The 12,373-nt window shown below is 33.7% G+C and overlaps 1 protein-coding gene and 1 pseudogene across 3 annotated transcripts; one reads left to right on the top strand and one right to left on the bottom strand.

The window, feature by feature from the left end:
* Positions 1–2,809: 2,809 nt before the first annotated feature.
* Positions 2,810–7,327, top strand: LOC110685901 (F-box protein SKP2A-like). 3 transcript variants are annotated; one of them, XM_021862453.1, is made up of 5 exons: positions 2,810–2,949; positions 4,189–4,489; positions 5,453–5,801; positions 5,884–6,025; positions 6,698–7,327. In XM_021862453.1, exons 2-5 carry the CDS (start codon positions 4,227–4,229, stop codon positions 7,057–7,059), a joined length of 1,116 nt encoding a protein of 371 aa, XP_021718145.1. In that variant the 5' UTR covers positions 2,810–2,949; positions 4,189–4,226; the 3' UTR covers positions 7,060–7,327. The 3 variants fall into 3 exon arrangements, with proteins under 3 accessions (XP_021718145.1, XP_021718146.1, XP_021718147.1); XM_021862454.1 differs by having other exon boundaries at positions 2,842–2,949; positions 4,227–4,489; XM_021862455.1 differs by having other exon boundaries at positions 2,846–2,949; positions 4,239–4,489.
* Positions 7,328–7,399: 72 nt separating this feature from the next.
* On the bottom strand, positions 7,400–11,788 carry LOC110685900 (annotated as a pseudogene).
* Positions 11,789–12,373: the final 585 nt, after the last annotated feature.

The raw sequence follows: 12,373 nt of genomic DNA, 5'->3' as shown, positions 1-12,373 counted from the left end.
AAGACTTTATCCCCTCTCTACTACCAAAAATTGTAGATACATAATATGGAAAAAGCTTAAAAAAGGCTTTGTATTTTAAATACATATAAAAATCATAGTCATTTTGAGAAAGGAATCAACCCCACAAATTATCAATAAAATATTATTTTCGTATATTTTCTTCATTCTTTATTTGTCATAGGGAAGAGTTAGGGTCTTTGTGAGTTTGTGACTTATTACAATTGAGTCACATGAAACCCCTAAAGTCAACCCTCTTTATATAATAAAGTCATAGGTTAGAGAATAATATATAATTATATTTTCATATATTCTTTAATATTATCTCTTTATTTACATAAATTTGGCATACAAAATTAACATAATTTCTGAGTCCAACATTGTGAAAATGCATAAGAGCAAAGAGACAGAAGGGATAGATATATTACTTCATCTAGCTATTTGTATGATATCATTATTTTGCTAACAAAAACAAGATTAAACTTTGACCTCAAAATTATAAATTTCGTGTAATTTATTTGTATGTAATATGTAATATGACAAATTAGGTTAGTCTCGTGCAATGCACAATTTAAATTTTTTATTTTTATTTTTATTTTTTATTTGTATGTAATATGTATTTAAGAAAAATATAATGAATCATGTGCCTTCTTATTAGATAAATTGAACTATAGCGAAAGATATGATGTTAAATATGGAGTATTATAATCATGTATTATGCATAGCTTTGTAATTTAAATAAAATTTAAAACTTTTTTTTAAGATGTTAGCATTAAGTTACTGGTTTATCTTTCATTAAATTTTTTTTTGAAGAACTAATAAAGAATGAAAACCCCAAAACATACAATACTATATTACTATAAATGTATAGTGTAGGAGGAGATAAGAAGTTTCTAGATAAATGATATAGTCCAACCACTAATTTTTAATTTATTTTTAATCCATGGAAAAATTGTGTAATTAGTCCATTTTATCATAAAATATATTAGAAAATATGCAATTAATCTACTAATTCCAAACCTTTATTTATCTTGGAAAAAAAATGTCTTTACCAAAAGTTTTGGAGGAAATTATTTTTATGAGAAATTGACATGTGTATAGTAATGATGTCAGCGATTATTATTTTAATTTATATTTATAGATAGATGTATAATATAATTACGTTTAAAATACATTTTTTAACTCCGCAAGTAATGTCTTCTGCATTTTTTTAATTAATATTTGTAATAAAGTAACTATCATCATTGATATCCTTTAATTAGGTATCGAGCATATTGGTCAAGTTGCACAAGAAAGATTGCTAAAGAAAGACACTTCTTCTAACTGTTTATGGCATGTTATCATAAAATAAAGCAAAAGAAAGTAAATCAAAATCAGTTATTTTTCTTTTATTTTATTAATTTTACAAAAATCAAGCGGTGAGGAAAAATAATATTAATGTATAACATGCTGAATAATTCATATTATTATGGTCGTCCATTATATACTAATCAATCAATTAAGCCATATCAAGTATATGTACAAAATTTGATATTATTGTCTTTTATTTTTTTGGTAAAACAGGATTTGATACTCAGTTATCTTTGCTAATTACTATGTAAAGTATTTTTGGTGTAGAGAAAGACATGCACGTTAATGCATATAAAACTCATTAAAACATGGAGTGGTGCTATTTTGTAAATAGTTATGGTGTTAATACTTAATACTTTGTAGTTTCTTTAGAGACTACTAGCTACATCGTTAGACCCTTATTTTATTTTTGTTGAATTTAAGGGGCATAGGCTCAATTCATAAGAAATGCCAGATCAATAATAATGTCTAATTTGATATTAGACGACTTAAATCTATAATAGGTCACAATGTCAAACAAGGCCCAACAAAAAGTCAAAGCTCAATAGTGAATGCAATGCTAGATTTCAAAGGTTTTCAAACAAGGATGAGCGCCATTTTTCTCCATTTTACATCTTCTCCATTTTTCTTTTTTGTTTCATCCTATTGTTATTTTTTATACTAGTAGTAAGCATATTATTACTTCGTTACCATCTTATGATTCTTATCCCCTTACACACAAACTACCCACCTCATTTTCAAATACATAGGAGAGCAGGATGTCAACAGAGCATAACAGAAAAATAAAATTCAAAAGAATATGGCGTATTTAACAATTTAACACAATACCTAGCATAACTTCAAATGTCCTGAACTCGATCCATAACATTGATGAATCAAACGCAACCCATCATAAACCCAATCGGTAGCACTAATTCAACACGACATGACCCTTGCCCTGTTTTGTGGCTCAAACCTTATTTTGAGCAGACATAAAACAGAAAGTGTAAACTTTACCTTGCAATATAGTCCCATAAATCCAATGATCTCTAAAAAAACACAATCATACAAAAGTAGCAGGTATACCTTGCTGAAGAACCTCAATTAGTCAATTATGTAATTTAATTTTATAATTTATGTAACGCACTTAAAACCCCTTTGTTCCAATTTTATTCCTTCAATCTCCTTTTTTTTTTTTTTTTTTTTTGGCTTTTTATACAGCAAAGCGGTTTCGATTATACACATATTTTAGTCATTGAGCTCCTGGAATCTTCCATCACCTCCTTATTCTCTCTCATCATTTCTTGTATAATCTAATTATTTTTTTTTAAATAATTTTTTATTATTTCGTAGTAATCCATTCTCCTTAATTTGATCAAACAATCCTTTAAAATGGGACCCACCCAACACATATACACATCCCATCTACGCCATCCACGTGTCATAAATTATTACCGTTTGATTCCTTACTACATTTCTTCCTAGCTATCTTTTGCCTCTTTATATTTCACATTTTTCTTGCAAAAAAAAAGCAGGCACAAATTAACACAATTTGTGCCTTCTCAAAAAATTTCAAGTACCCAGAAGAGAAATTCAGCTTAAAATCCTCTTTTTCTTGCAAAGGTGAAATCTTTTGTCTTTCTTTTGACTTAAATTCTGTTTTTTTTTTTTTTTTTTTTTTTAGCTGTTATGATCATATATTTTGTTTCAATATCTGGGTGTATAATATAAGCTATGAAATTGTGATTAACTTTGTGGAATTGGGTTTTTTTGTTTGGTTTTTTTCTGAAATTTGTTTAAGGGTTTAAAATGGTGAAATTATAGGCTCAAATTTTGGTTTTATTTGTGGAAATTTGTTTGCTTGAATTGCTTAATTTGTTCTTTATGTCTGAATGTAGTGAATATAGTGATCAATTATGCACACTGATCAGATTAGTTTATTTATTTTGAGTTATTTTGTTTATTATTCCTTACTTGGTTATGTCTTCCTTATTCCTTTTCCCTATTTTGTTCTCTGTTCTTGGTCTCTTTCTTTTTTTTTTTGGGTGTATGTGTATGGAGAGCCATATGCACTTTGATGATGTAGTTGAGATTTGATTTTAGGTCACGAGTACTGTTCGTTAGACTTTACCAACTAAGCTAGTTGACATTGACTTATTTTTGTATTTTTTTGTTGATATGGGAGCTCTAGAACTTTCCATTGCCAATTTATTGAGCTAGGGATTGATTGATAGATTATGATAAGTAAAATAAATGATGTTCATTTTTATGTTTTTTGTTGGAGGAAGGAAGGGGGTGAAACGTGTAAGGGGTAGGGACCAGGGAGTTCCTTGGTGTAAAGGCAAGAACTTGTATGCTATATGTACCTACAATGGGTGTTTCGTATACAATTAGTTTAGTAATTAACTAATTATGGAGTACAAATTTGCATAGAAGTTAACTTCGTAACGGGGTGACTTATACTTCGTATTACTTACAATTTGATCCGACTAGGTTTCATACTGTACATTCGTTGTATACACGACCTACTGTTGTAGATACGGGTTTATAAACCCCCCTACCCCCCCTCTTTTTTCCGTATTGAGTAATATAGGGAATGGATAATGGGGTTGGCTGTTGTGTCTAGTGAGTAATCATGGATAGAATTTCAGAAATGAGAACCCAGGAAAGAGTTTTTTTTTTTTTTTTTTTGGGTGTGATGAGTCAGTCTTAGATATCTGAGTAGTTACTCTACTGCTGACAAATGGGGTGTCTTTGATGCCTTGTGTAACTTTCTATTTGTCCTTTTGATGCAGCTTAATAATTAAAATCTAGTCATCTGACAATTTTTTTTTACTTTATCTTGTTGGGTGTTAAAATCAGGATAACTCCTAAAGCTTTCATAGGTTTTGAAAAAATAGATGGCAATGCAGGGTGGATTAAGGATTGAAGATTTGGACTCCTTCAAGAAGCTGATGGTGTTTAGTGCTGGTCTTGATGGTGGTGTTAGTGGTGGTGTCGAAATGAGTGGTGAGATGTCGGCTCAGTGGAAAGATATCCCTATGGAGTTGCTCCTGCGAATCGTGACACTTGTTGATGATCAGACAATTATCAGGGCTTCCTGGGTGTGTAGTGGATGGAGGGATGCGATTTGCCTTGGGCTAACGCGTCTTTGTCTATCATGGTATATTACTTCTGGCCTTTTAGTGTGTCAGTTTTTACCCTTTATTGCTTGTTTTTTTGGGTTAGATTTATCATATCTTGCACATTGATTTCGTGGTATGTCCTGAAGGGTCTTGATTATGCATAATGGTAGATGTAGAGTATGAGAAAATTTGAAGTTTTTTGTTGCAATTTTTGGTTTAATTTGGTCTTCTGTTATTATGAATTTGAATGTTATATCTATGGCCATATTGATGTATTATGCTATAAGCCTATCATCTTGAGTAAGGCTGCCATGATTTGGAAGTAGCTTAATCTTTGGCATGTAATGTCAATAGTTGCCATTTTTACTATATATATCCCTGAACCTCTTTCCCATATCCGAATCCTTTTTCTAGGTATTTTTGATGTGTTTAGCAGTTTATGCAAAGCATGCCTGCTGATTATAGCCCTGTGTTTTATTCAAGTTTTATGTTCATTTTATTGATAGGCATGCTAACTCTGTTTATCTTTTGAGGTTGAATTAACTGTTTCACCGTTCTCTCATCATTTTAATGGGAATTGAACTAAGAGATGTTTTGTATGTGTGACATAATCACTTACCTATTGAACTTTTATAGAAGCTTAGAATTTTTTTACTGATATAATTTCGTTTTGTTTTCATGGAATGGGCATTGGTTTATTGGTTTCACAGTTACTCCCTTTGATTTAACATTTAAGGAGCCCACATCTTTATAGAAATGAAATAAAATAAAATAAAATCTACTGGAAGTTTCATGTAATGTTATAATGTTCATAAGCTTTATCAGGGAAAATGAAACAGCCAAGTTCAACCTGGAAATGTGTTTACACCTTATCTTTGAAACAGGAGGAATGAGATGTTCAACAGACATTGCTAACTTATTGCAATTTTGGAGGTGGAGAACCTTAAGTTGTGGATTAAATTTTTGCTTGTTATTAATATTGGCATGAAATATTTGTGTAGGTGCAATAATGACATGAACAACTTAGTCCTTTCGCTTGTGCCAAAATGTACAAATTTGCGGACTTTGATACTTCGTCAAGATAAGGCTCAGCTTGAGGATAATGCTGTTGAGGCAATAGCAAACTTCTGCCATGACCTACAGGAGCTTGACTTGAGCAAAAGCTTCAAACTAACTGATCGCTCTCTTTATGCATTGGCTCATGGTTGCCCAAATCTCACGAAGCTGAATATCAGCGGATGTTCAGCTTTCAGTGATACTGCACTTGCATATTTGGCCAGCTTTTGCAAAAAGTTGAAGTCAATAAATCTATGTGGATGTGTGAGGACTGCAACTGACAAGGCGTTGCAGGTATGTTGTGCTTCTAAAGTTTCCCCGTGTCCTTATCTGAATATTGTATCCCTTGTTTAACAGTGACATTTTTTGCATGTAGTCCATTGCATATAACTGCAAGGATCTGCAGATTCTCAATCTGGGATGGTGTGAAAATGTTGGGGATGTGGGAGTTACAAGTCTCACATATGGTTGCCCCAATTTGAGAGCCCTCGACTTGTGTGGCTGTGTACTTATAACAGGTACTACTCCCTGTAAAAAAGTTTATATTTTACTTTTTGGAAAGTCTCAAAATAATCTTTATGCTTACTCTTACTTGGTTGGCTCACTTTCTCTTACATTGGTCTGAAAATTCCTAACTGTCATGTACCCGTGTTAACCGTGAGTGAAGATTATTGAGGGTCAAATGGGATTTTTCATAATAAACTTACGAGTCCTTTTCTGAACTTCTCTAACTACATAATAGATGGCTGTAATTAGATAAGCAACATTTAGATTTCACGTCCTGTTTTACCCTGCATCTTGCCCGTAGCTACATTTAAAATTGTCTGTACTCTTCCAGGAATCTTATATACTTGTATTTAAGAGCTTGGCATAGCTATTTACAACTAAGTTCAGCCACAGATCTTAATCCGTGGTTATTTTAAAAAATACGGTGAGAAAAGAGGTGAGCTAATCCTCAACCCACCCAAGCCTATGGGTGGGTTGGGTTAAGCCAATTAAGCTTTAATCACACTGCTAAAGTTAAAATCTTTTTCACCTTTGTGAGCTTGTAACATAGTAGAGCCACTACAAACAACAGTAATGTTTCCAGTTTTCTAAATCTAATTCAATGTTGATTTTGTATATGTGCCTTTTGCTTTCATTATCTGTTGGTCACCTAATCCAGCTACATACTTCGTACATGTTTGCAGATGAGAGTGTGATTGCCCTGGCAAACGGATGCCCTCACCTTAAATCTCTAGGTCTCTACTATTGCCAGAATATCACGGACCGAGCAATGTATTCTCTGGCTCAGAGCTGTGTCAGAAACAAGCACGGTGTATGGCAATCCATTAAAAGCAGATACGAAGACAACGGCCTTGTGAACCTCAACATCAGTCAGTGTACTGCTCTTACACCTCATGCTGTTCAGGCTGTATGTGATTCCTCCCCTGCCCTTCACACATGTCCTGGACGGCATTCTCTTATCAAAAGCGGGTGTCTTAATCTGACATCCGTACATTGTGCCTGCGCTGTCCAAGCTCATCGCGCTGCAAGCACAACCGCGCATTGAGAGAGATTGTTCAAATCTCAATGATCAATATCTTCCTGTTGTAAATAAAGGTGGTCTTCTGTTTTATTAAATCCTTGTAGGAAGTGTTTTGTATTGCTTTTTTAAGCTCAAAAACAATGAAAAAGCTAGAGTTGGAGAAGAAGCTGACTTTAATATGTTGTTGTACTTTAGGCTTTGAAGAACTTGATAACAGTGACTTTGACTCGTGGATTTGGTCCAAAATTTGTATATAGTTATTTTCTGAAGCACTGCTTGGAAGTTTGTTTTATATGGTTCCGCTTATGTAATCTTCTTTGTTATGTTATATCGCATTCATCTAACTTGTTCGGCTGTCTTATCTAGTTGCATGATCACATCTGCAAATGCGGCTGCATGGTCCCTCAAACCATTCAATTTAGGTGTCTAGAGAGAGATGGCGGTGGCAGAGGGGCTTACATACCGGGAAGTTTTTAATCTGGAGTGGCCTGGGTAGAAGGGTGGATGGGGGTTGGAGTTGCTCAATTAGTGATTGTAATTCTAAGATCGATTAAGGTTTGACTCATTTGGTAGGCAATAAAAAGTGACAGTAATGGAGGTGGTATGATATCGAGTGGAAGGTGTATATCGTCAAAGATCTTGAAGTGGGGTTGGCCTTTCTGTTGTTTTGTGACATATTCTAACCTTAATTATCGACAAAAGATAAAATGGATTTTGAGCCATCAAATTGGCTAGTTGATATCTACTGAGTACTGATTGCATCAATCCAATCTATATGGCTTTTGACAATGATACCTAAATTGAGGCTGACTCAAAGGGAGCAATTATCTTTCTAATCACTTTGTGAGGTGTTTACTGATTGGCTTTCAACATCAAAACATGCGTTATGAATCTGTATCTTCTTGGTGGTGGGAGATGGGCCGCCTTAGTTTTGAGGGCAGTTTTCTTTCTGTTATGCATGCGATGATGCGGACTTTGATGGTAAACTAATGAATTATAGGCATAATTGTAGATAATGGGACACAAAATGAGACGTATATAGGAGTTCTCTACAAAGTGGAAAGCGTATATGCTGCTAGACCGAGTCACAATTCTGTAGAAACTGAATTTAACATTATATTTTGATCAAAGTTCTTTTGACAGTTAATTAACAAATTTGGTGGCAGCACATGAAGAGGAAGATTTTTTAAAAATATGATTGAAAACTTTCAAAATGCTAACTTATCACCATGTCTATATAGCCTTCTGACTAGGAAATTCTCTTTTGGACATGCCATTAGGCTTATAAAAACAGGTTGAATGTTCTTCTCACAAGTCGAACATGATAAGTTAACGGACAACTATGTGCAAGCAACTTCTTTTGGTACATTGGCGATCATTTTGAATAATGCAATACTTTGTGTTGGTGTATGTAGGCTCATTTTCCCTTGTAGACAATCTCATCATCATCCACATCAAAAGCAGGATTACAGAGACATCTGAACAGTCTCCCAATTCCCTGTAATGAAAAAAAAGAAAGGATTTAGTAAACTAAAACTTCTGCTAATGTTACTGATTATTTCTTTCTGCCATGCATTGTACTTCAAATCAGATAATCATCCTTGTTATGTACAATAATTACTGTGTATGTAGTTTGAGTACAGATGATTGTGTGTTTATGTATGTACGTGAGCCTACATAGTTGACTTAGAAATATCCAAATATATGTCAGCATCGAAGATTCAGAAACTTGCCTGACTGAGCATAGGGGTACGATAACTTAGCATCCGGTGAGAATCCTCTTCAGAACTGCAATCAGAATCACTGTCATCTTCATTTATCTCAGCTACTGTTTTCTTCTTTGATGTTTCAGATTCCTGTGTAAGCTTTTCCCTCTGGAAGAAAGAAGATGGTGTCAGCAGACCATTTATCATGAAGATGAAACAAATCTTAAAAAATTGTATGTACTTATTCACTACCTTTTACTCATATCAGTTCAAACTCTGATTTCGATTAAAAGATTAGATCAAGGGTCGGGGTTGATTTAAAGTAGAAGTGTTATATATACATTCTAAGTATGCTAATTCTCTAGTAATTAATGAAATTGAACTTTTCTCATGAAAACTTCTGATGAAAATTGAACCTGGAATATCTTCCCAAGGATCTTCAGAGCTAAAGCACGAACTTTCAACTCTTCTTTCTTGATGTTCTTTTCCTGTAGCACCTGCAAGATCAATCACAACTCTTGAAATTGTAGCTTTTGTAATTTGTATAAGAAGTTCAGATATCTGAACAGTCTGACAAACCCAGTATGATTGTAAGAATGTAGCATTTCCGAGAAGACACACTAACCATTTGGCAAACATGTAAGAGAGTCATTTCAATGTCAACAACATTCATTTTCCACAAGGAGCTCATGAGAATGTCCTTGTTTAGTCGTATGTGAGATTCAAAGTCATTAGCTGGGCCACTACCATCCATCTTATATTGGCGGCGTACATCTTCTTGCAGTTGAAGCAACTGAAATGCACCTGTAAATGAGTATGAAATTCTCCCAAAAGTTAGGGGACTCATGGATTTTACTTTATTTTATGTGTGATGCTTGAGATAATGTGTCTTGTTATACCTTTAGCTGCAGTTATCTGAGATTTCCAAATGTGCCCTTTATTCCGTACCCACTCAGCCATGAAGGGCACTCCAAGGTACATGGTCTTCTTACCAAGTTCCAATGCAGCTTGTCTTGTGTAAACATAGCCTATGGTGTTTAAGATTTCGGAGCCAAAAGCTGTACCAATGCAGTGCAACAAATGAAGATGTTAGAATAGTTTTCGTCTGAAAAGATAAGTTATTCTTGTATGATTTCTGTAATTGATTAAATATATTCAAATGTTACCATTGCAGTTGCTTGTAAATTTTTATCAATATCATTAACAGTATTAAGGTAAATTTTCTTGCCTAGCTGACAGCAAGAGTTTTTGGACCTGTTGGTAAAAATACTCGAAAGCAACAATACTTTCATTATTCCCATCTTTGACAAATATGAATTTCGGTTACAGAAAAGAAAACATTGAATACAGTCAGAATAATTTGGCTATGTTGTACCTGCATTTGAAAGGCGCTTGACCTCACTTTCAGCTCGCTGTATGAATCCTTTCTTATCACCTCGAGCATATTGGCTAATAAAATCCTTCAGTTTCACTGCCAGCTTTTCTTCCCTTTCTTTCTGTACTGCCTGCATTACAGTAATTCATTGATTCATAAGAATGCACTTTATTTGCTCAAAAAAAAAAAAGAATGCACTTTATTCTGTCCTGTTATTATTAATTTTTCTCCTATAGGTAGCAATGCATAGCTCAAACATAGCTCGATCTCTACAAGTTTGGAGAAACAAGTGTTTACTGCAACATACTTGCCTTCAACTTTTCATTAATCCTTTCGGGACTATCATGTGCACTGATAAATTCAGATGAAGCCATCGATGCAACAGCTAGATGTCCTATGTAGTCCTCGAAAAGTTCACTTCCAAATAACAGGGCAAAAAACCGCTGTTGGATCAAGCATCGAATCTCTGAAAAATACAAGTATGGGCTAATAATCAACTAGTGCTCAATACTGCAGGATCACATAACACAAATGATGATATCTTAACATCTTCATTATAGTATTATACTTTTTTTCTGCAAAGTACTTCTGATAAGTATACATTTATTATTACTTTGTATATTACTTTTATATTCAACTCTCATGATTAATTGCACATATACTAGACTAGGTTCAACATCCAAGAATTGTACTAAATGATTAAAATTAGTTACTCGAAATCATAACAAAATTAGCCAGTACATAATTTATAACAGTAACTTATCGGATCATTCAATCAGCTAGTAATCTAAACAATATAAATCAAGTGATATAATTTACTAATACTCTTTAGCTTACTTGGATATACTATGCTTCCCATTTCGATCATATACATCTCGTTGCACTGGATCACTTAGAGCTTGATAAGCTTCTCCTAATATCTGAAAAATCATACCACCATTTCATAGATTTACAATTAAATTCTGCTCTATTACAGAAAAATAAATTGCCATTCCTTGAGACACATTACCTGAAACCTTTCAGCAGCTTGAGGATCATTAGGATTTTTATCCGGGTGAACTTTCCTTGCCTATAATTGAATAAAAAGTCGAACAAAACAAACAATCAAGTAAGAATTTCTATTCCAAGATCTTCAAAACGAAAACACGAAAAGACAAAAAACCATCCACCCACATAACAAAACATGATCAATATCACATACAACAATGACTTATATAATGCAAAAACATTTAAAGGGTTAATCAAGAATATATAGAACCTTAAGATAATAAGCTTTACGAATCTCTTCATCAGTCGCAGAAGGGCTGATACCAAGGATATCATAGTACTCAGTTTCCTTCACCATTTTTTATGTTCTTGGAGTCAATTTTCAAGGCCTAAAACAGGAAAAAAAAAACAGAGGAAAAAGGGGAAAGAAAATGAAGTGAAGAAGCAAAAAGTTGGTGTAAATGAAAGTAGGGAAAAGAAGAAGGATTGTAAGTGCTAGCTAATCTTTCACGAGCAACAATTAACTTTCCAGAAGTGAAACAAGAATAAAGAAATGGGGTGTTAACGCTTTTTCCCGGGTAATAAACAGTATTTTAAATGTCATAAAAAGGCTTTCTTTGATCAAGGTGGTGGCGCTTATCATGAGAGAGGTCCCCTACTTTTCAATTAACTAAACTTTTTTTTTTTGGGTGTGTTGGTGTGGAATGTGGATGTGTGATGGGTGTAAGATTTGGGTTTGGATTTGTTCTTCTTAGGAGGTCGATCGTGTTAAAAATGTAATCTAGAAAAATCTAATTAGTAAAATCTACAATTAGCTAGATATTTCTAGAATAGCCTAGTGTCTTAAGAGAAATCTAGAGAAAACTAGTAGATAGGAGTAGAGTAGTATGTCGGTGAAGGAGCATGTAAACCGACCTACACCACTATATATACTAGCACTTGGTCATGCAAATGTAAGCTATCCCCATGCAATAATACTTCAAATTTTATCCCACCACTACTTCCACTCACCTAAATTCTAACATTTGGTATCAGAGCCACAAATTCTCAAAGCCTTTCCTACAATATCATACACATATTAGCCCAAACACAACATAATATATAATGGCCAATAACAATGTAAGTTTTCCCATTCCAACTTTCGGGGGAGAAAGTTATGATTTTTGGAAGATCAAAATGAAGACAATGTTAAGATCATATGGACTATGGAGTTATGCCGACAAAGGCTATAACGAACCTGAAGATGAAAGCAGTCTAAGTGATGCTCAAA

The sequence above is a fragment of the Chenopodium quinoa genome, unplaced genomic scaffold (genome assembly GCF_001683475.1).
Source record: "Chenopodium quinoa cultivar QQ74 unplaced genomic scaffold, ASM168347v1, whole genome shotgun sequence".
Taxonomy (NCBI): Eukaryota; Viridiplantae; Streptophyta; class Magnoliopsida; order Caryophyllales; family Amaranthaceae; genus Chenopodium; species Chenopodium quinoa.
This window is presented reverse-complemented; position numbering and strand designations above follow the sequence as displayed.

Bases quoted from the DNA above. Each gene is read 5' to 3' on its own strand.
- LOC110685901 (XM_021862453.1), top strand. From the start codon at position 4,227: ATGGCAATGCAGGGTGGATTAAGGATTGAAGATTTGGACTCCTTCAAG. The intron at 4,490-5,452 runs GTATATTACTTC...ATATTTGTGTAG, and splicing joins ACGCGTCTTTGTCTATCATG to GTGCAATAATGACATGAACA. The intron at 6,026-6,697 runs GTACTACTCCCT...ACATGTTTGCAG, and splicing joins TGGCTGTGTACTTATAACAG to ATGAGAGTGTGATTGCCCTG.